Source organism: Amblyomma americanum, chromosome 4, assembly GCF_052857255.1.
Source record: "Amblyomma americanum isolate KBUSLIRL-KWMA chromosome 4, ASM5285725v1, whole genome shotgun sequence".
Taxonomy (NCBI): domain Eukaryota; kingdom Metazoa; phylum Arthropoda; class Arachnida; order Ixodida; family Ixodidae; genus Amblyomma; species Amblyomma americanum.
Genome location: NC_135500.1, coordinates 99,022,277 through 99,045,327, shown reverse-complemented (window position 1 = coordinate 99,045,327; position 23,051 = coordinate 99,022,277). Strand labels below are relative to the sequence as shown.

The 23,051-nt window shown below is 46.9% G+C and overlaps 1 protein-coding gene across 1 annotated transcript; it reads left to right on the top strand.

Moving 5' to 3' along the window:
- Positions 1-415: 415 nt before the first annotated feature.
- On the top strand, positions 416-20,566 carry LOC144128172 (fatty-acid amide hydrolase 2-B-like). Its single transcript, XM_077661275.1, has 7 exons — positions 416-926; positions 6,934-7,153; positions 8,713-8,922; positions 13,168-13,287; positions 15,410-15,564; positions 16,013-16,108; positions 19,085-20,566. Exons 1-7 carry the CDS (start codon positions 738-740, stop codon positions 19,670-19,672), a joined length of 1,578 nt encoding a protein of 525 aa, XP_077517401.1. The 5' UTR covers positions 416-737; the 3' UTR covers positions 19,673-20,566.
- The last annotated feature ends 2,485 nt before the right edge of the window (positions 20,567-23,051 follow it).

Below are 23,051 nucleotides of genomic sequence, written 5' to 3'. Positions count from 1 at the left end.
CAATTGAAAGCGTCACCTTATAACAATATAATAAAGCACCCCTTGTATCGCGTTCTTCGTCCCTCATAAAGCAGCCTGCGTTTTGATCCTTTTTCCTCGCCATTCTGGAGATACGGTGATGATAATGTTTTAAAAGTAAATCCCCATCCCGCCGCAGCTCTTCATTCTGTCGCCAAAAACACTGCGGAAAACATCTCTTATCTACCCTCTTGCGAGACGGCGTGTTTCGACAACGCCGCTGACGGCACGAAAGCCTACAGGCCTCCACGTGCTGGATAGATAACGGTAGGCCGCCTTCAGAAACAGCGCGGAGGTCTCAACCAGCTGTGCGCTGTGCTCCTTCCTCCTCTTGCCATGAAGGCATGACGTCGCTGCGATCAGCGCCCGCAGTGGAGGGTAGAGCAACTAGTGTCCTTGGCGCGGCTGGCGCGGCGGAAAGTTCATTGCTTCCGCTGCGCGCTCGCTCAGTTGTGTTGATTGCGTTTGAAGCGCGCCGACTTGCAGCAATGTTTTCTCCTTCGGCCCAAGAGGGGTGCGGAAGGCGTGGCGGCAGCCATGCGAGCTCGGCGAGCAGAGCATATGGTGAAGTGTAAAGGCGTGTGCTGCTGACGCAGACTTGGCCTAGCACGTTGTGTAATCGTTTTATTTGTTTCTTTTTTTCGCCGCTAATCCTCCCCGAGGAGTGGTGTGCATTTGCTGCACGCAGGCATCGTCGGCTCCATAGCGCTGATTGCATCATGGCTCTCTTGTCAGAAAACTGCCGCACTCTGTTTCTGGAGCTCGCCGTGTATGTGTGGTGCTACGCGACCAGGTTCCTCTTTCATCTGTGGTTTTTCTGGCGGAAACCTCGGCGACTCCCAACTGCGAGTGATCCTCTTCTTCTGAGATCTGCCACTTCTCTTGCGGCTGACATCAGGACTGGGAAGGTGAATGGATCAATTTCAATACTTCTCGGGCACTGTCGGCAAAACAAAAACAGAAAGCAAACCACTTCATTTAAATATGAGGCGAGTATAGCACGATGACTGCGAATGTTCGGTGCATGGCATGCTTATCTAAACGAGCTCAAACTTGTCTAAAGTTGTACGCTCGTGTGTCCACTAAAGAGCAAAATAAAAGTAAAATACCGCAACTTACAATCCGCACATTACCGAGTGGTGCGGAACATGCATATATTTTTGTTCTCAAATTGCCCCCTATAATACGTCCGGTTCTGCAAGTTGGCGCCGTAACGTTTTGGTTTTCTTTTTCTTCGCAGCAAAATTTTCGCTATGCACAGCTGAATCTTTCACGCGCGCTTACTGGCAAAATATTTTGGGCCAAAGAATACTGCTCCCTATCTGGTTATAAAAATGAAGATATGTTTGTTTATTTTGTTTACGGAGATAAACGTCCCAAATCGACTGAGGTGATGGAGACGCCGCAGTAGAAGGCTCCGAATAATTTCTACCACCTGTTCTCTTATATATATATATATATATATATATATATATATATATATATATATATATATATATATATATATATATATATATATATATATATATATTTCTCTTATAGCTCTTTATACATTTTTTCTTTCCATGGTTTTCCACACGCCTCTCTTGTATATGTAGTTTGAAATAGTCGTGGAGCCGATATTTTGCCATCTACCTAAACATTTTTTTCTTCTCTGTTGGCCATGAAGCAAAGATATTTTAGTATTTTCATCATTGAGGCATGTATATTTTAAACAGCCCTCTATGATCCCTTTCAAACACTCGCGTGCCAACTAGCGTACATGTGAATAGATTATTTTTACACATTTTCTGTTCTACTTGTGCTCGAAATAAACGCCAGCTTTCGCGTAAATGGGTTCCACCGCGGCACCCAGAAGCACTTGGACAGTTAAGCGCCAGGGCAATTTTACTCTCTAAACACAAATCATGAAATGTTCTCAAAACAGCACTCCCATTCAAGACTGAGCGGATGACCAACTTATTTCAGCTTCAAGGCAACGTACCGTCTGGGACTAACTGTTTTTAACGCTTTGAATTCTGACATGTCTCCTCCAAATGGCATACCTGTTTTTGTAATAGTTCGGAAACAAAGGCAAGAGCTTTGTTTTAAGCAATTTTTGTAGCTAAATGACCGCAATATCTCTTAAATTGTATCTTTATTATCTCGGACTGGATGTGCTGCAAAGAAGCAGAGTTCTATAGTCGCGAGCATTGGGAAAGGTAACATAACTTCAGCATTCGTTAACTGATTTCTCTATAAGTATGAGCGTCAATCACACTGTTCGCTATTTTCTATCCAGTTTTCGTCTTGGAGTACAATATCGAAAAGTTATTCTCAAATTTGTTGCAGAAATAGGCACATAATTTTCAATTTTGTGCGAAAAGTTTCTTCCCTCTCATGTTGCTCACGACTGTACTCTGTACGTATGCGCGGAAGGCTTCAGAAGGGGACCGAATCATGGAGATAGGCGCATAGATCAGCTACAGGCAAGGAGAACGGAAATAATGAGTAGATAGGGGTTATGGTGTCACAGTACAATGAGCAATATGATGGACATGCTCAAGCACACACAGGCAAGAGAAGATATCTCTGGCACGGTAAGACGGGATTGGATTAGAAAAACATTTTATTTCGTCAAGAAGAGCTCGGTGATCGGAAGGCCGCGTTAAGTGTCCGTTAGTCCATGACTGCTGGCGACCTGGTTGGCCCACTCGACGGCTCGGACATGCGTGTTCGGGTCTGAGCTGGCCAGCACAGCCTCCCACCGCTCGAGAGAAGGGATTTGTACTAACTCCGCTGGAGGCGATTCTTCCTTAGACTCCTATAAGATCTGGCCTAGGTGGCGTGTTCGCCACAGTGGAAGCTTTGGCGTTCGTATTGCGAGGCGTACATTTCTGACAGTTGCGCGGCGTTCGTGAGGGAGCGCGTTTGAAGCCGTCTCCACGTGGTTTCTTGTGCTCTGGACAGCGTTTTAGCCGCAGGGGGACAAACTCGCGTGCCCAAAGTGTAACGGTGGGTAATGCTATGAAAAGAAGTGATGCAGTCTCTCGTGAACCCCGGATGAATAGACGTGCTCCATGCCCAGATGACGAAACTTCAGGCTTTATTGTGGGCTGCCTCATTCCCCGGGTTGTCCAAGTGGGACGCCACCCAAATCAATTCGACCTGTCTGGCAGGTTGGGCTGGTTTTTTTGCAATGCTAAGGGTGATTGGTGCTATTAGCCCCCCCCCCCCCACCCCCACCCCTCCCTCCCCCTCCGCGGGTAATTGCGAACGCCGAATTTTCAGTCGACCCGCCGCGGTGGCTCAGTGGTTAGGGCGCTCGACTACTGATCCGGAGTTCCCGGGTTCGAACTCGACCGCGGCGGCTGCGTTTTTATGGAGGAAAAACGCTAAGGCGCCCGTGTGCTGTGCGATGTCAGTGCACGTCAAACATCCCCAGGTGGTCGAAATTATTCGAAAGCCTTCCACTACTGCACGTCATTCTTCCTTTCTTCTTTCACTCCGTCCTTTATCCCTTTCCTTACGGCACGGTTCAGGTGTCGAACGGTATATGAGACAGATACTGCGCCATTTCCTTTCCCCAAAAACCAATTATTATTATTATTAATAATAATTTTCAGTCCCTGAAAGTAATATCAGCGGTGGTATTAGCTATATCTAAAGCTACTGCCGCCTCGTCCGCGATCTCGAACGACACTGTTTTGATAGCCATGGCTGCGAACAGTCCGCCGGGCCCGTCCACCACCACCAATGCGTAGGCCTTGTTGTGTGCGTACTGAGGAAAATCCAAGTACGCCACTCCCGAGTGCTGTACGTACTTTTCGTGCAGAGCGCGTGCTCTGATTGTTGACGGCCCCCGTGGTGCACATGATGCATGCTCTTGGGAAGTGGTTTTATGAGTAGGTTCTTCTTAATATGTTTCGGTAGCTAAGTTTTCGCGTCTCCTCTCTGAGGTGCGTTGCCCGTTCCTAGTCGGGAGAGAATGGCTCTGCCCGCACTGGTACGAGTGAATTTATCCGCTTGTGTCGTGAGGTGTGCTTCGCAGAGTCGCAGAGTTCATCTCGCGTATTCTGTATGCCGAGCCCTAAGAGCCTCTGTTGACGTGTGACGCAGTAGACCGAGGGCGGTCTTGTGCGCTTGTCTAATGATAGTATCGATTTCATTCTCCGCTGCATAGAGGCGCAGGTAGGGGACGGAGTATACGACTCTGTTTAGAACGAAGGCGTGAACAAGACGACAAAGATCCTTCTCCTTGACGCCCCGTCTGCGGTTGGCCATTCTTCTGATTACTCTTGTCCTCATACTGAAAGAATATTTAAGTTTGGGTGTTTTTGCGGTTGGTTTGATTGTATAGCCCTAGATGAGTAAGGTGGATACCTTCTTCACGGGCGGGGGAACGGAATGCCTTGTTCAAGTCTAGTCCGAGCACTGCCTCCGTGCCCGTCCCTTTGACGGGGTCAATGATGTCGTACTTCAATTGAAGCATTACATCCTGTGTAGATAGATGCGCTCTGAAGCCAATCATGGTGGGGTAAGTAGGTCGCTGTCTTCCGCAAACCCTTGTAGGTGGTTGAGTGTTACGTGTTCTATCATCTTGCCTATGCAGGAAGTGAGTGACATGGGTGTAAGATTCTCTATAGAGAGTTACTTGCCCGGTTTGGGAATGAAAGTGGCTTTAGCATGCCTCCAATCCTGTGGGATTTTGCCTTCGCGCAAATATGTGGTCATGAGGTCTGTTAGAGCCACGACCGATCCGGGGTCGAGGTTAATAAGCGTTTTGTTTGTGACCGTCCGGACCAGCTACGGAGGTGGTGTGGGGTTAACTGAGGGCGTGCCACACCTTGTCATCCATGATATTTGCGTCTAGCTCGTCGTTGGGAAGCCCCTGGTAATCCGGGAGTGGGCTACCCCGGGGTACAGTTTAAGTATGGCCTCTGTAGGTCCTCGAGAAGCTCTTCGTTAGCGCTCGTGTACTCGTGTACCAGTCTTCTGAGTTGACTACGTTGGGAAGACTTGGTCTGGGTGGGGTCTAACAGGTAGCGTAGTAGCTGCCACGTGTGCTTACACTTACGATGGGCTACATGCTTCTCAGTAATTAAGGAGCCTAACAATAATAGTTAAGTTATCTATTCAATATAAGTTAACCATTATGCTAGTTAGCACGTCTTCACGTCTTAGCTGTTTTCTGATGTACTATAAGGCTGACAATACTATGCCGAAAAAGCGCTCTTTTAACTGAAAAAGCCTCTTTTTAAAACCTGTATAAAGTCTTAGATGAAACCCCCTGTATGGGCACACACACGCGCACTGCTGTGCAAAGGCCTCTCCCAAGTTTCTCCAATAAACCTGGTCCATTGACAGCTGCGGCCACCATATCCCCGCAAATTTCTTAATCTCATCCGCCCACCTAAAAATCTGCCGCCCCCTGGTACGCTTGCCTTCTCGTGGAATCCACTCCGTTACCCTTAAGGACCAGCAGTTATCTTGCCTTCGCATAAGATGCCTTCCAAAAGCCCATTTCTTCCACTTGATTTCGACTAGGATGTCAGTAAATCGCGTTTGTTCCCTCACCCACTCTGCCCGCTCCCGGCCTCTTAACGTTAATACTATCATTGTTATTTCTATGGCTCGCTGCGTTGTCGTTAACTTAAGCTGAACTCTTTCCGTTAGCCTCCACGTTTTTGCTCCGTAGGTGAGTACCAGCTACAGTGAGTACAGTACAGAGGTAAGATACAGCTGCTGTACACTTTTCCCCTGGGGGATATTGCAAATTACCATTACCTCCTATTAAGCCTAACTGCGATAGCTGCCACCCTCTCGTTAATAAAATAGAACTCTCTTGCCCTGCAGCTATACCCTGATTAAGGTCGAATCCCACGCTTTATTCTCGTCTATTCGCTAATCCGTGATAGCACAGTATGTGCCCGTCCTTAAGTGCTCTATACGCCTCAGCTGTCCTCCTAACTTCACCAAGCTCAATGACATCCCATTTAAAGCCCGCTAGTTCCTCGAACAGCATTGCTAGGCCGGCCTCACTAGATGACGTTCCAGCGTTAAACGTTGCCACGTTCAAATTCAAAAGGCGGCCTGCCCGGAGCCAGAGATTCTTAGCACCCTCCGCTGCGCCATAGGTCCGACCGCCGTTTTGATCAGTTGCTCTGCATTCATTCATTTTAATTTTGTGTCACCTTTTCGACCGGATTTCTAGGCAGCGGTTGTGTTTGCTCCGTGATATCTACTACCTCTGCAGAGACCATGGAGTGAGGACCATCCCGGGGTGATCATGAACCATGTAATATTTGCAAAAAGTCACCCAAACGTCTTACGCGCGCTGCTTAACTTCTACTGTGCGGTACTTAGAAAATTGAACACCGCGTGCATCTGAGAGAGCAGTGCAGATGCGCAGTACCATCACCTTACTGCTCACATGAAATGACAGCTCACTCGGCTTGAAATGACTCTTTGCGCGTAGGCTTATAAGCGCCAAGTAAAGGAGCACCTCGTCATGATGCAGCTATTAAAATCTCGCATATTCGACCGCGTGTCGTTGTGCATACCGTTTGAGGTGCTGGTTATTCAGAAACTTAACTGTAACTGGTGATATAGAGTGGAAAATAAGTGTCTAGAAAGTACTAGCACACGACTATAAACTTGGGCGCGCTGGTGCGCTTGGAAGATTGAATATTTAACACGAAGGCACTAGGACAGCGCGTTCACCTTTCATAAAGGAACAAGACACCATGAATCCGGTTTTCCCCTGAAGCAAACCTACTGCTCGTAAGCTTCGCAAATATGAAAAGGCAGAAGCGAATTTAAAAGTAGGTTGCATCACATTAGATGTGCCAGAGCGTAAACTGGTCCAAACAAAGACGAAAGGTGGATAGAAACACTTTGAAAACCAGGCCATGCATTGTCTTTTCGTCTTTGCAGATAAGCAGCGTCGATGTGGTCTCGGCGTACATCAGACGTATCCGTGAGGTGCAGCCGATCATCAACGCCGTAGTCGAGGCGAGGTTCGAAGAAGCACTCGAAGATGCCGAAGGGGCCGACCGGCTCGTGGCCTCCGGCAGCATGAGCGTCCATCAACTGAAACAGGAGAAGCCATTACTTGGACTGCCCTTTACAAACAAGAACAGCATTGCCGTGAAAGTTATGTGTACTGTCTAATGTCAGTTCACCGATTATTCATCTCTAATAAGACGTTTACGTAATTAGAGAGTACTTTAGTTCTCCAAACATTTTCCGGGGAAAAACGATTCAGTTCATTCAGCTTGGCTGGACTTATACACGACATACGGCATGAGAGGTCACCTAAATCAGTCGAGCGGTACGGCGTTTCTAATGGTTCTCTATTGATTATGATACATGTGTGACCATATTCGATAATCGAGGGTAACTAGTAGCGTTGGAACGATGACGCCGTCAAAGCTGTACTTCACTGTATAAAACAAATTTTTACATTTCTGCGTGTTTATGTTCTCTAACATCCATAACACTTTAGTTTGCACCAATTGCGTGAAAACTGGCCTGGCCTTATGCAAGGCGACATTCCTGGGACGACTGCAGTTCTAGTGGCACGTTTAATGTCATTCTCATCGAATGACATTACGTGTTAATGGCGTTCTTTTTGCTGCTACACGGGCACAGTCAATGAGATACATAGCTAGCGACATTCGCCCATTGAATGAGTTTTCCGAAGTCATGCACGCGCGACCTGTGTAATCTCGACGACAGCGGCCAGGTGAAACCTTACAAAATTTACAAGTGAAAACAAAATGTCAATGCAAACGATTTTATTAATTGCTGTAGTTAAATTTTAAATCATTCTTTGATGTAAAACAGGGTATTTGAAGCGATTTTCACGACTGTACTCTTCTTCATAGTCGCGCACTTCTGCTGTCAGTCGGCCATATTTGTTTACAAACGGTCCTCTATCCTTCCTTGAGGTACCGCGGTCGTAAATTCTCTCCACCATCAGTGTTCACCATGGAAGCCAACTGTGCAGCTTCGCTAGCCCACAGTGAAAGACAGAAGGCGCATTGGACTGACGATGAAACGCGCGCACTTCTGAAAGTGCGGGGAGACCACCTCAGTGATTTGCGCCGCGCGAAGCGCAACATATGCGCGTGTATATTGCCATTAGGGAGCGCCGACGTGCGCAGGGTGTTGACAAGACTATAAAGGAGATAACATTCAGGACCGAAAACATTAGAAACAGGTACCGGTTCGTTCGTTTGCTCATCAGCAACTGTCCAAACTTCGGCACCGATATGGCAGCCCTCCGTATACTGCCGACTACGGGAGGCATGTCGGGCGGGAGAGATCGTGAGAGGCTTCAAGCCTGTCTTGTTTGGACATTTCAGCGGAATGGCTAATTGTTGACTAGTGCTGTCACATGGCGTTGCAAGAAATTTTTAGTGTCCATTAATGTTTAATAGTCTACTACCAACAATAAACAGAACATATGTATACGAAAAGCATTTGTGACGTATGGTTTTTCATAGCAGTTCGCCGATGGACATGGCCATCTATTTCAAATGCCTTTTTATGTACCCGTGTAGAACGGGAAAGCCTGATCGCAATGACATTCGGTGTGAATGTCATATATATCTTGTCATATATTTACACACAAACCTACACTCGTTCTCAGTATTGAAGAACTAACTTCAAAACAGCGGCTTCTCTCCTTCGACCGTCTGTTCCGTGCAGGGCTGCGCCAGGACGCCGGTTCCCTGCTGTGGCGAGGGCACCGCGCCGCGGAGGATGCCCCCAGCGTGGCGCTGCTGCGCGCGGCGGGGGCCATCCCGCTTGCGCTGACCAATGTTCCCGAACTGTGCATGTGGGACGATGCGACCAACCTGCTCGATGGATGCACACTCAACCCGCACGACACACGCCGGAGCCCCGGTGGAAGCAGCGGTGAGGGCATTGTACACCTGTTGGAAACAAAGGGCACCGAATGTTTTTCTTTTTGCGCGTGTGTGTGACGCGTCCATAGATCTATGCGACAAGCACTTAGTTCTAAAAAGTAAGAGAGAGAACGCACCAGCACATTGCGTTTGTTCTTCCCGCGAATATACTCCGAATCAAAGTACGTGGATTATCTATTCCGTTTTCATTATTTTTATTTATACATACCGCACCCTTGACAAGGCTTAGGATCGGCAGGAGCTGGGGCCACGTTTTGGCTGAGGTGTCTATTGCGGGCCTTCAGGAACATTTAAAAGATCCTTGGAACGGGTTGAACTTTAGACAAGAAAAGCCGAAACTAAAACAGAGCAATGCTCAGACGGTCATCATCTTCCAAACAAAATTTAAATCTAGCTTATCTGGCACAAAAAAAATATCGCCAATTAAAAACGGCCACCTGCATTTTTCCTCTACACATAAACTGCACTGAGTCCCACAAAAAAGCGTTGGAGAACTGTTATGCTGCGCTTATGAGTAGACGCGACATTGTACGCCGTTTGGTGCCTCATCTGATGCTGATACGAGTCTTTAGAAATTTTTAGAAAATTATTTTATTACGACAACAACATACACTGATTCTTAGCATCAGAAAACATTTACTGCCCACTCTGAGCAGTTTGACGCCTTTGAACGCATTTTTCGTTTTTTTTAATTGTTTACAAGAATTAATTGATCAGTTACACTCTAAATTTTCTTAATTAGCACCGTCAAACATTGGCTTTATCATTCTTACCATTTTGACACCTTTGAACCCGCTTTTTAATTTTTCATCACTTTAATTATTCAATTTATTACAATGATTTCCTAAACTCATAATCGCCAAGACACCAATCAGTCATCAAATACTAGAACCACAAATTACCATAGAGGGGAAAAGGGAAGGGGGTGCTCACCGCCGTGCACCCCGCCTCATTCACCTGGTTCGTCTGCGAACCAGTTTCTGCTAGCTACGAAGTTTTCTGCTAGCCAATGACAGCCCCTACACTGCGGACACGACGCGTGCCTGACGTAGTTCAAAGGGAGACTTCGCGCGGGAGACTGACCCCGAACGTCGCCTCAAGGCGGCGCCGGAGTAGGTAATAAATGGTTTGTAAATTATAAGCTCGTTTTTGAGAGCTTGCACTCAGCATAAACGCTGAATAGCTTTTACTCTACGTAATGCACGCGTATTACAGCCACCTTTGAAAACCGTTGCACGAACCCTTTAACGCAGCTTTATTCTGAGCATACACAGGCGGTGCACCTGATAGCCACGTATGCTTTGACACTAAGGTAACTTTCGAGTTTTCACCCGTTAAGAACAATGTAATTCGCTACATTGGCCTGTGGAGAGTCTCCCTGGTGGCTTGATACAAAACCTCTATTTGATGTTTATTGCCCCGCACAGCACGTTTCACGCTGAAGCTGAAATCATGACTGCAGGAAAATCAAAATCAACGCTTCCATAGCCTACGAAGCATCCGTAGAGGCGGCACCCGCAACATCAGCTTTGCAAACAACGAGACGTGAAAACTATGAAATGTATGCTATGATATGATATCTGGTATGGTATGTGACATTTAGGGTGTGGCGTGGTATGGTATGTAACGCTTTGTGTCCCAAACCTGCACATGGGTCATCACAGACGCCTTAGTGGAGGGTTCCGTATAAACTTCAAATACCTCCAGTTATGTAGCGTGCACTCACATAGCACAGCACAATGGTGTTTTTGCTTATCGCCTCCTATAGACCATACGTATATAGTATGGGGCCGTTCAGCCCGCTATAAGCCACCAGAGAAGTTTGAAGGAACTTGAGATTTTAAAGCAGCGAAGGTATAGTTTACTGCGAGAAAGTAGAAATAAGTATAAGACGAAGACAGAGTTGGCTAATGGAACCACGAAAGAAGTTGAGCCAGGTAAAACAAAAAATGTCAGTCGATTTAGGTGATTAGGCCAAATGCGGATATGTGCGCTACTAGGTGGATAGGGGCTACTAGGATATGTGATCTACTAGGTGGTACCAGGTTACCACATAATTACGAGCCTAAGTTCTTCTTATAAAGGGGTAATTACTCTGGCATCCAACCAACCGCAGACATAAGGCTTCAAAGGGAAGCTACACAGTTTTCCCAGAAACTCCTCAGTTAAAGAAAAATTCATCTTGGTCCGGGGGTTCGAACCCGGGACCAGCGCTTCACCGGAGCAGTCGCTCTACCGACTGAGCTAACCGGGACGGCAAGCTTATGGTAGGGCGAGAGCGAATTGATCAATAACTCGAAGTGGGAACAGTATTGTTCAAATGTTTAAGGGAATACCCCAAGCTAGAGTAGTCAAAGCGGACGAATTTTTCTTTAACTGAGAAGTTTCTGAGAAAGCTATGTAACTTTCTTCTGCAGCCTCGTGGCGGCGCTTCGGTGGATGCCAATGATTAATTACTGCCTTATTACAAATTTACACCACCCTGGGGGATTCCCCTAACCATTTGGCCAACGCTGTTGCCACTTCGAGTTATTGAACAATTCGCTCTCGCTCTGCCGTAAGCTTGCCGTCCCGGTTAGCTCCGTTGGTACAGCGACTGCTCCGGTGAAGCGGTGGTCCCGGGTTCGAACCCAGGACCAGGACGAAATTTTCTTTAACTGCGAAGTTTTGAGAAAGCTGCATAGCTTTCCTTTGTAGCAGTACGGCTGCGCTTGGGTGGATGTGAATGAGTAATTGCTTCCTTATTACAAACCTACTCCACCTAGGGGAATTCCCCTAAACATTTGACCAATTTCTTCTTCCGTTTAGCTAGTGTGCATCATTCGAATCACGTCCTTCTCCTAATCACTGCTGCTCATCCCGCCTAGCTCGGTGCGCTTAAGAGCGGCACCACCTTATCAGCGCCCCAGATTCTCGCCTGATTAGAACGGGTTACAACTTGGCAAGTAAGCCATTCGTTTGGCAGGTGAGCAGTGGCGCAGCACCCCAGGTTATCACCTGGTTACCACCGGCTACGACTTGGCGAGTAAGCCACTCGGTGGGCAGGTTGGGAGGGGCACAGTGGCAGAAGGCAGGTGCCTTGGCAAGTGTTGCCATCGGTGGGACTTCGGCTGCTTGGGTGAGGTTGCGACTCAATCTGCTCTTCCCCAGCAGCCTCTTACAATTAAATCTGCTGCCTCCTGACACAATGGGCAGGTTGCTCACCACCTGGTGGGCAGGCGAGTAGCCTCCACAAAACCGGCCTCAAACAAACAGACTGACAGACAGACACACAACGGCCAAATGCGGGGACTGACTGCTATAAGTGCTAGCGCACTAAAAAGGACACAATTGTTTCTAAGGTGTTTTACATGTTATAGTCATTAGTTAGGTGACAAACTTACTGTCTTAATACAAACTGGAAGCTCTCGGTATTTTCTGCAGTGCGCCTGACCTCAGTCTGGCTGTTGTCACTTGTACAAGCTGATGCTCATGCAGCGCTGTAGGACTACTCCTCCTCTCCATTTCCACGGAGCTCAGCAGAATTGTGGAGTAGGCTTTTCTTTGAAAGGTAAATACTACGGCAGGGTTCCAATTGTCTGCCCCCAAGGAGCGTACAGCCAGAAAGGGTTTACACCCTTTCATTTGCCCTTCTAATGATTAACTACCAAGCTTTCGATCCGAATTGGCGTGGAGGGGCTCACCAGGTGCGTATACCAGTATTGTCCATTGTCCCTTTATCAGTTGAATCTAATTATTAGCAGAGCAGCAGCAGCAGCCTGACTACGCCCACTCCAGGTCAGAGGCCTCTCCCGTGTCTATCCAATTAAGCCTGTCCTTTGTTAGCTACGGCCACCGTATCCCCACAAACTGCTGCAGCTTAACTGACTGTACTTTCAGTGCTCCGCATGTAAGCATATCTGGTTTATCGCGTGTCTGTCGCAGCATGGTTTTGGTCACAAAAAGCGGGAGTGCACAAGCAGTACAGTGGCGACGAACAACCGAGCGATAAAGAGGGACCCCAATGCTTCACAGTCAACTGACAGACTGACACAGGCATGAAGCCTCGTGGACGTATTTTTCAGTGCTGTCGAGGACAGCCACGGTATCCAGTCTGCCTTAGTACACAGTAGCCACTGAAGATTCGTCTCATGTGCAATTTTCACCTTATGAGTTTGTTTCTTCTCAGCAGGCTTGGCGTAAAAAGGCATTGACGCGCTTTCGACTGCTCGTCCTCTCCACTAACAATCTGCAGGCGGGGAAGCAAGCCTTCTGGCAGCGGCGGGCTCCCTCTTGGGCCTGGGCACGGACCTCGGCGGGAGCGTTCGAGTACCTGCCATGTACTGTGGAGTTTTCGGCCACAAACCGACATCAGGTGACCGCCACCAATTGGTTCTCTCCGCAATCTTTTACAGCGCTGGCTGTTTTTACCTGTTTCTCCCGGTTTCCTGTCGTGGTCGCCTTCCCGGCGGCACGCCCCGTTCTCCCTAGCGTAGAAACGTCCCAGTTTAGGAATACCCGGAGCGAAAAAAAAACATTGCCCCCAAGCCTACAGTAGACGCATTATAGCACTATTATGTATCAGCCTTGATCGCCTAGCTTCGCTAAGTCGCTGTCATCGTTTGCTCACCTATATGATGCCCCAACTAAATGTAACCAAGCTTTTAAAATGCACCAGAATGTCTTAGCCTTGTGAAACCAACTGAGATCTGTTGAGTCGCCCGGCTCAGCCTGCCGTATCTTTTTCGTTCCCCAAACTTTATTAATTAGTAGAGACTAATTAGCTAACTTTTTAATTATTGGCTTCACGAACAAAAATTTAATAGAGAAGTTGTAGATCGCCTTGAAAAAAATCTGCCTGAATTGTTTGCACCATGCTTCCGTTCTTGTAAAATAGTGCTTTTACCGGCCTTAATTCATAATTCGCGCTATTGAAAAGAGTTTCCGTGAGACAACAATGCCATGTCAACGTCCCTATACGCGGCTCGCATAACAAAGTCTGCTTTTTCTTGGAGTGCTCTCCCCGATGAGCCTTTGCGCACGCAATGGGCCAGAGATGTGAGCCAGCAGCTGGTCACGTGGTAGCTTTCTTTGAAGACAATAAATAGAGCTTGGTAAATTTCACATTAATGTAAGCGGCTCTGCTAGCTTTTTTTCTAGACGCTCTACACCTTCTGTACTAACACTTTATTCCTCAAGATAATCGGTAAAAAAATTGCTAATTATTCTTGTAATTAACTCTGAAGAACGAAAAAAATACTCGGTACTCTGCAACGTGACTCTGAACACCCGTCAGTTGGTTTCACAGGGCTAAGGCACTCCGTCTTTTTTAAAAGCTTAATTACATTTACCTGGACATCCGGCATATCTACAAAAACAAATTTAAGGAAAGTTTTTCGCTGTTTTTTATAGCATTGGCGAATTTTAACAAATTCACGCTATTACACAGTTTTTTCACTTCCTTTTTTGCTTTGGAAATCGAAGCTAAACAATGCCTGTCAGAAGAAGCGTTGATTGCCTCAGATCCTTTACAGTGGTAAACATGTCTAGGTAGAACACAGAATCCTCCTCCTTTATCGGCAGCCAGTAACATTAAGTTATTTTCTTTCAAAAAGTCTACAGTTATTTGTAAAGGAAGCTTTGTGTCTTTACCTTCACACCTGTTTTTCACATGTTTTTCTCGGCCAAGACGCAGAAGCCTGGCGGTCCCCTTAGGGTCATATTTTCTGATCTCTACAAAGTTACCGACATGGAGCATGGACATCAGGGTCTACTTGGTGTTCATGCTCCGGTGAAGGCCCGCTAGGGCACCCGAACTCGAACCGCACACACCTACCCAACCCTAACGCAGAGCTATACTTCCCCTCTGCCATGAATCATCTCGGTCATCCATACAGTGCTGCAGCTATTCCTGTTTGCATGGACGACTTCAGTGGGGTTCGAAGAGCGCATCAGCATAAGAGGGCCCAGAGCAAAAAGCTTCCCCCAGGCGGCGAGTTCTCCGCACATGATCCTCTGATACGGTAGACCAGAGACACGAACTCGCATCGGTAGAGCAGAGATGAAACGTTTTCGGAACGCTGCCTTTCAACGCGTTGTGCCCAGGTGACCCTATGTATGTGGCCGCAGATATTACATACCATTAAGCACCGGTTGTAACCCTCCCATAATGGAAACAAAACTATAGCAGCTTCATGCGCGGCATACAGTGCTAATCATTTCGAGAACAAGCAAGCGCTGATCAGTGGTTGTGCCTAGAAAGTAAGCTGACGTATTTTTTGTACAGATTCTTAGAGGCTTTTTCTATCACTGTTGCAGTTTTCATTGCCATACACGGAACACTCTGGCAACCTGAAAGGGACGAGTCCTTGTTCGATAGCATCTCAGAAATCACAATGATTTTGGTGCGAAAATCTCACCGGCAGGAAGAGTTTGTGAACTAAAAGCAAACGCAATCATTGGCATGTATCGTAGAGCCTTCCTGTATTCGCTTGCAGGTGTGGTCCCAAACGGTGGGCTGCTGCCGGACCTCGGAGAAGGCATGGGGGAGTACAATTGCGTTGGTCCCCTGACCAGGTTTTCGGAAGACTTGCCTCTCATGCTCAGCGTTCTAGCAGGACGGGCATCCGATGACCTCAGATTGTGTGAGCCGGTGCGTATCTATTTTAGACCTATTTCATTGTGGCAGGTAGCATGATTGGCAGCAGTACAAAAATTTTGGGAGTTCGCTTTAACAAGCCTGAGCTCTTGTGTGTACCAACTGCTGCTTGCGGGAATAAATTTCGTTCAGCATGATCTTGAGCCATATATTTTTAGGTGTACGCGCCATCATCACGTGGACGATCATTATTTAAATATTGCTCGTAACTTTAATTCTTTACCAGAACCAGGGTAAACATCAAAAGTAATATTGTATGCTATAATTTTTCGTGTTTTTGTTACCAAGACAGAAATATGCATATAGCCGGGCATCTCTGCTCCAGTATACCGAATTCAGTGTTTTTTTTTCTTTTGAAGCATGGAGCTCATTGCAGGTAACCTCCGTACGAAAACCCTAATCAATGCTGTCTGATCAAAGTGCACGCGATTTCTATATGCAGGTAAACCTGGGAAGCCTGAAGCTGTACTTCATAGACGCAGATGGAAGTCAGTATTTCAGCCGTGTTGCCTCAGACGTTCGTGAAGCTGTGCGAAAGGTCAGTTTTTATGAAAACACTCATGTGGCAAGAATAAGCACTGTCTGTGCGCTGTCTGTGCATAGTCTGTGCATTTTCAGCGCTGCCAGGGGCTGCCGGTGCAGTGATGCCGAGCATCCTCGGACTCCACACCCTTTATGCATTGAAAAATTGGTGGAAGCAAGATGAGTTAGTGTTGTGGGCACAGTACAGTAATCTAGCAAACTTGTTTGGAAGTATTTTGATACGAACAGGTCCTGTAATGATATCAGGTTAGAGAGTGGTAAGAGAGGCAGAATGGGAGTTTGAAGTAAACGGGCTACTAACGGTAAAATATAAGCCGACTTTCATTTAAAATTATAAAAGTGACAATGCTGCTAACTAAACGAAATGTAAAATTACAATATACAGAGCGCATATTTATTTTTAATATTTTCCAGCTTTACTCTTCCAATTTTTACAAAATGAAGACGAGCGTGCAATGTGACGTCACAGGCGCTTAGTTTTGCTGCTGCTGTTTTTATACTTGACGCCTCAAAATGCTGTACAGGACGCAGTGAAAGGCAAGTAGCGCGCTAAGTTAACAAGACCAGTTTAAATGCAAGGAAAAAGCACATATATGTGCATTCAGAACTGGTCAGAACAGAAAATAATCCTTGCTGATGAGAACGCTGCTATAACCTTTCAAGTTCTGGGTAGACTACAGGTCATCTGTATAAGAACATGTGTGTCGGGGATAGCATGAATAGCAGTTTACCAATATCCCTCATGAGACAAATGTACAACAGCTGTTTCTTACCGGTACTCACCTACGGGCAGAAACGTGGAGGCTAACGAAAAGGGTTCAGCTTATGTTGAGGACAACATAACGAGCCGTGGAAAGAAAAATGATGGGTGTAACGTTAAGAGACCGGAAGCGGGTAGAGTGGGTGAAGGAACAAACGCCTGTTAATGACATCCTAGTCGAAATCAAGAAGAAGATATGGGCTTCGGCATAGCATTTAATGCGCAGGCAAGATAACCACTGGTCCTTAAGGGTAACGGAGTGGATTCCAAGAGAAAGTAAGTGCAAGTGTAACAGGGGGCGGCAGAAGATTAGGTGCGCGGATGAGATTAAGAAGTTTCCATGGTGGGCGCAGCTGGCAAAGGACAGGGTTAACTGCAGAGACATGGGAGAGGCCTTTGCTCTTCAGTGGGTGTGGTCAGGCTGATGGTGATCTGTCACGGAAAGGGCGTCTATAAACATGTTTCGGGATGTTGTGAAATTATTAGCGCCATCGTATTACTTTTAGCTCCTTAACCCTTTCGACGTCACTGCTAAATGCTAGAATCCAAAGTCAGTTGCCCACTCCAGTACGATGCGCAGGGCTGAACAATACAAGGAGAGAAAAATGTGAGCCAGGAAAATAATGGCCACTGAACACGACTGAAGGTGTCGCCTCCTGTTCCGCCTAATCTGTCGTACAGAGTAGGCGGAAGGGTTGTTGAGCAACGATTACCGGGCTTAATGTATGCGGACGATATTGCACTGTTAGCAGATAGCCAGGAAGATTTGCACTCTAGTTAATTGCTGTGGAGACGAAGGAGACAGTCTGGGTTTCAGTTTTAGCGCAACTAAGTCAGGTGTGATGATTTTCAACGATACAGCTGATCAGGAGCTTACAGCACAAGGTCATGAATTACCTCGGGTGGCCGAGTACAAATATCTCGGGTTATGGGTAAACGAAGGGCAGGTGTACATTGAAAAGCACGAACAGTTTCTTATAATAGAATGGCGAAGTGATGTCGGGATAATGAAACGTAGGGCACTGGGGGGGGGGGGGGGGGGGGAGGTGTACAACAGGTATCAGTACTGAGAGGTAGTCGAGATTAGAAGTAAATCGGAGAGCTGTTGGAAGATTGGCACTAGGTGCCCCCGGGAAAACCACAAACGAGGCAGTGCATGGGAATATGGTCTGGGCATCGTTCGAAGCACGGGAAGCTCAGAGTAAAATACTATACGAAGAACGCCTGAGGAAATTGGATGATAACAGGTGGGCAGCTAAGGTAAAGAAAAAGCGTTGACCCACACTGGCGGACAAGAAGTAGGAAGCTGACCAGTAAGTTTGCCAGGCACGAAGACGGAGAAAGAAAGAGCACTAAAGGACAGGTTAAAAACGCGGAAGGTTAAAATTGGATAGATTCAATGGAAAGAAGCATAGTGTAGAACTATATCGATACTGGAAAAGGCTGATCAGGAATGAAGCGTTTGATGATAACTCAAAACGCAGTGCCCTACTCTTTGAAGCTAGGTAAGGATGTGTTAGTACGCGCAGCTACAAAAAGAAATCTAACGAAGAAGACGACACATGGGCTGTGTGTGGCAAATCTGTAGAAACAATAGAACACCTCATACTAAAATGTGCTATAGTATACATCCCAATGTCGATGCAGGCACAGTCACTCTTCCTGAGGTCCCAGGGTTTAGAGATAACAATGGTCATGTAAATAAATCTGCGGTGGTAATTAGCAAAAAGTGACCCGGTGTGGAGTGTTCTACAGCTGTACATGTGCAGTACAGGAAAGGTCGAAGGACCGTGGCATAGAACAGAGGAGGTGCCGAAAGGCGAAGGGATCTTCTGGGTCGCCTCTGCGGATGCTGCTGACCTTCGTGTTCGGTCTAGATAGGGCTCTCATTAACATATACAGGCTGCTATATTAGCGTATAACATATACGGACTGCGTGAGGTTTTATGGCCACAAATTTCACGACCTCTTTATTTCAGATCATTTCTTACAGTGGCTTGCTCAGGCGTGCCTTATGCCTGTTTTGTTTATCCTTAATGTATTTTCTTGTCGCGCGTTGAAAAGGCATGTAAAGTGCAGCGTGTTTGCAAAACAACACTTCGTGGAGTAAGAGCTGGCATTCTATTGGCTGTCCATTGTTTTGCATGCTGGTCTCCGCCATGCACACTTACCGAATTGCCCGTGCCGTTTGTTCGCCTATTCTGTGTTCAGGTTACGCGGCACATGAAGGAAGCGCATGGGATCGAGCCTAAGCGCCTCGACCTTCCCGGGATGCGGTATGGCTTGGTCACGTGGTTCAAGGCTTGCGTCGCCAAGGATCCCACGCCCATGTCCGAGCTCTTCAGGCCCGGGGGCTTCAACACGTTCTTCGAACTGCTTCGGCTGCTGGTTGGCGCAGGCCGTCACACCCTCGCCACCCTCGCCGCGTGCAAGATGGCGCCACTGTTCAGTTTTTCTTCTGGCGAGAAAGCGAAAGCGCATCTTGACAGCGTAGAGGACCTTCGTGATTGCTTTGAGAAGATACTGGGGGACAATGGAGTGCTCGTAATGCCCGGTGCTACGAACACAGCTCCGTACCATAATCAGGACTTACTTATGTACGATTCGCCGAGCATGACGGCGCTATTCAATGTGCTTCAAGTGCCCGCGACAGCCTGCCCGGTAATGATGTCTTCGAATGGACTGCCCCTAGCCGTCCAGGTGGTGGCCAGGAGGGGCAATGACCATCTTTGTTTGGCTGTGGCCAGAGAAATCGAGAAGCGCTTCGGTGGATGGGTTGACCCAGGACGGAACGTTTAATAAAAACAGAACAATGGCAGAAAAAGTAGCGCTTGTTAAGCAGCGACCAGTAAATCTTCTCTGAAGATTGCAGGAAGGTCTCGCAAATATGTTTTAAAATTATACTTTGCGGGAGAGTCGATGAGCAGTGATCCCACACAAAGCACAGAGAGACAGAAAAAACAATGACAACGAAATTAACCCTGCAAGATGCGGAGAGAACTAAACATAGTAAAAAGCAAACAAAATATTATACCTTGTAAATAAGTGGCGGATTGAAAGGCCCGCATCGCGTGTGTAGCCGCCACATGAGCGACGCGCTCTCACGAGTGGCCAGAATAAAAATTCTCATTCGTGCGTTACTCCCCCTGTCGATGGAATTGGCGCGGCTGCATGGTCACGTGATCGCGGGTGAGTACGTTCGCCAGACGAAGACGACGAAGATAATGCGTGGCATGTCTCCGTAGCCGCGTACTCGCCTCACCCCGTACCTTTCGACGAGCTTCCCCTCCACCTTAGCTCCCGTTCCTCCCTTTGTCTTATCTCCATTCCCTGTACTCTCCCCTCCTCTTTCGTATCGTTAGCTGTGCTCCTCCTTGCCGGCGTGCAGCACAGGCTATCTTAAGCGGGGTGGAGAAATCATGCATTGCTTTGGAGTGAGCCAGATACAGCCCTCGCTGGGGTACTCACGGCAGGTCTGTACGCTGCCAGTTGAGTTGCACGTTGTCAGTGCATGCACTGCTTGCTGTGGGCACGCTCTGACTTTTCCATTGCCCGGTGATTATCACAACGCGCTGGCTGCGACATAAGTTTTGAAATAAAGTGGAACGCAGAACTTCATGACGGCAAAACGACGTGTTTATGCTACTCACGTCTGGGTATAGGTGTTGATGCCTTCAACGAATGATACAAGAATACTCTCCTTTGTTTCGATGAAAACGTAAAGGGCTGGAGTTAGTGTCTGTTTTTTCTGGTGATGGGTTTACACAATGAAGACACGGAAAAGGGAGCACAGAGACAGTGAGGTAGGAAGTACCAACTGCCCTTCTTCCGGAAGCAAGCTAACAATGTTATGGCGTTAGGAGGATAAATTAAAGATATTAGTGACAGGATTTGAGTTGTCGTCACACCAAAACCTAGCCGATCTCCTAGGCGAAACTCGCGTATTGCTCAAGAGCTCACGCGGTCTTGTGACATTATCACAAGAAGCCCTGAAAAACAACCCTGATTGGTCGAGCGAGGTCACATGACCTTGTGATATCACAGCCTGCCCACCGTGGCAACCTGGCCACCAGATTGTGAGCAACCTGCCCGTCATGGCAGGTAGAGACTAAGTGATTGGTCGAGCAAGGCTACGTGACCTTGTGGCGTCCTCAAAACGTTCCCACCCAGTCGTGAGCAGCCTAGTTTCTATACAGCTAACTAGATGTAGAAGCGAAAAACCGGAAAAAAAATGTTTTATGATCTTTATGCAGGTGTCGGCATCCTCAAAACACAGCGGATACCTTCTAGTGCAACTAGCATCCGAATATAACGGTTGACGGACCGACATTTGCAAACAAGCTGACGCAAACACACACAGAAGTTGCAACAAAATCTGCGACCTATTTGAAATCTAATGCTATGCTACCTCATTGAACTATTAAGATGACTGAAGCGTTTGTTTAGTTTTGTTATTGGGAAACTTTTTTTAATGCTGAAGGCATGTGCAGAATTTTGCAAGAAATATCGGATGTTGTTGACAAATTTATTTCTAGTATAGTGGAGCAGGTGCAATAATTTGGCATTCAAAAACATTCGCAGAAATTTAGAATAACTGTAGGCGAGTTTTCAAGAACATTCGCCACCTCGTGAAGTAGTGCTTTGGCACTAAAACACAGCTTCTGTGATAGTAAATGTCTTGGTTAAATTTAAATTGGTTTTCAGTAAAGGAAATGACGCAGTAACTGTCTCACATATCTCATTGGGCACCCGACCCACGCCGTAAGGGAAATGTTAACTGACGGAATGAAAGAAGAAAAGAAAAAAAAGAGAAAGGGGACTACCGAGCTGAATTCCGGTGACATTGGACAGCGTGCTGATAAAGAAAGGTAATGAACAAGAACTTTTTTTTGGGCTAGTTGGTCCTTCTGACATAATTAAAGCAGCGCGATTTAAGGCCCTAAGCCGAAACGAAGAAGGGACAGGAAAGAGCGCTGAATTGACAACTGCTGCTGTTATGACTGCTCGGATATTCTGTAAAGCCTACTATCGGACGTTCTCTATTGAAGGTAACAACGGACACTGTTTATATTCTTACGAGTCAGTAATAAGGTAGAAACGGGCAAGAAAAGGTAGTAAGAGCAGCAGTTACTACCTTTTTTTTTAAAGTGCTTTTTTATGTTACACCTGCTTTTCTTTCAGTCTCGTAATATTCGTTGTCGGGCTAGTTGATCCATTCTGAGAACTCTTATTTGCGCACAAAAAGACGACACAACAAAGACGAGGAAGACATGGAGGGTCTCGTCTTGTGTGCTGTGTATTCTGTACTCTCGATATCAACAGCCAAGTCATCAAAACTCATCTTCTGCTCTGCAAAAAATTCTAGACCGCAGAGCACACCGGAAAGCGACGAAAATTCATATCAAATCTCTTTCGCGCTTTGCGCCAACCTCCTCATTCTGTGTACGCTTGCACACGAGCGTTCGTCGTGACGTTTCAGCAAAGGGCATCTCACTGGTCAATCATTCCGATTGGCCGGTAACGGGCGGGTGTGTACCCAAAGTACTGACAGAACGCAATGACGCTTCCCCAGGAGAACAGCTAATCGGCCCAATATTGTAAATGTATTTCCAATTGCCTGTCCAACAAAGTACCAGAGTAAAACCATCAATTTAAAACATCGGGCCCACTACCTGCGCTGCTTGGGAAGCTTTGTGAAACGTCTGTAGCCCAGACGGTGTGCCTCTAAGCCGTACAGTGGCCTCCTGTCACATTGATGGAAGTCATACCCGTTGGGGGAGCAGTGCCGAAAATCTTCTTGCCTTCAAAACATTTTTATCACTAGTGATTCATTACAAGCCACTCGGTATGGATCAGAAGCAAATCTCATGGCCTATTGACAAAGGAGGTACTTCATGCGCGCCCTCTATTCCGTCGCTCCTTTCTTTTCCCGCTCGCATACAGACTCAGTCAATGTCAAGATTATTTACTTTCTTGTCCCAGCCCACGTATGCTTCAGCACTTTCTTTGTTTTGTGCCGTTCGGATAGCCTTCACCTCGTTCATATTTATTTTTATCCATTTTAGAACGTTCGCGGGCGAACCGCCATGGCAGAATGGTAATTTAAGGCTCCATTTCCAGACCATTTCTTGCGCACGCTGCCGTGCTCCGTCAATTGCGGCGTTAGTAATAGTTTTTA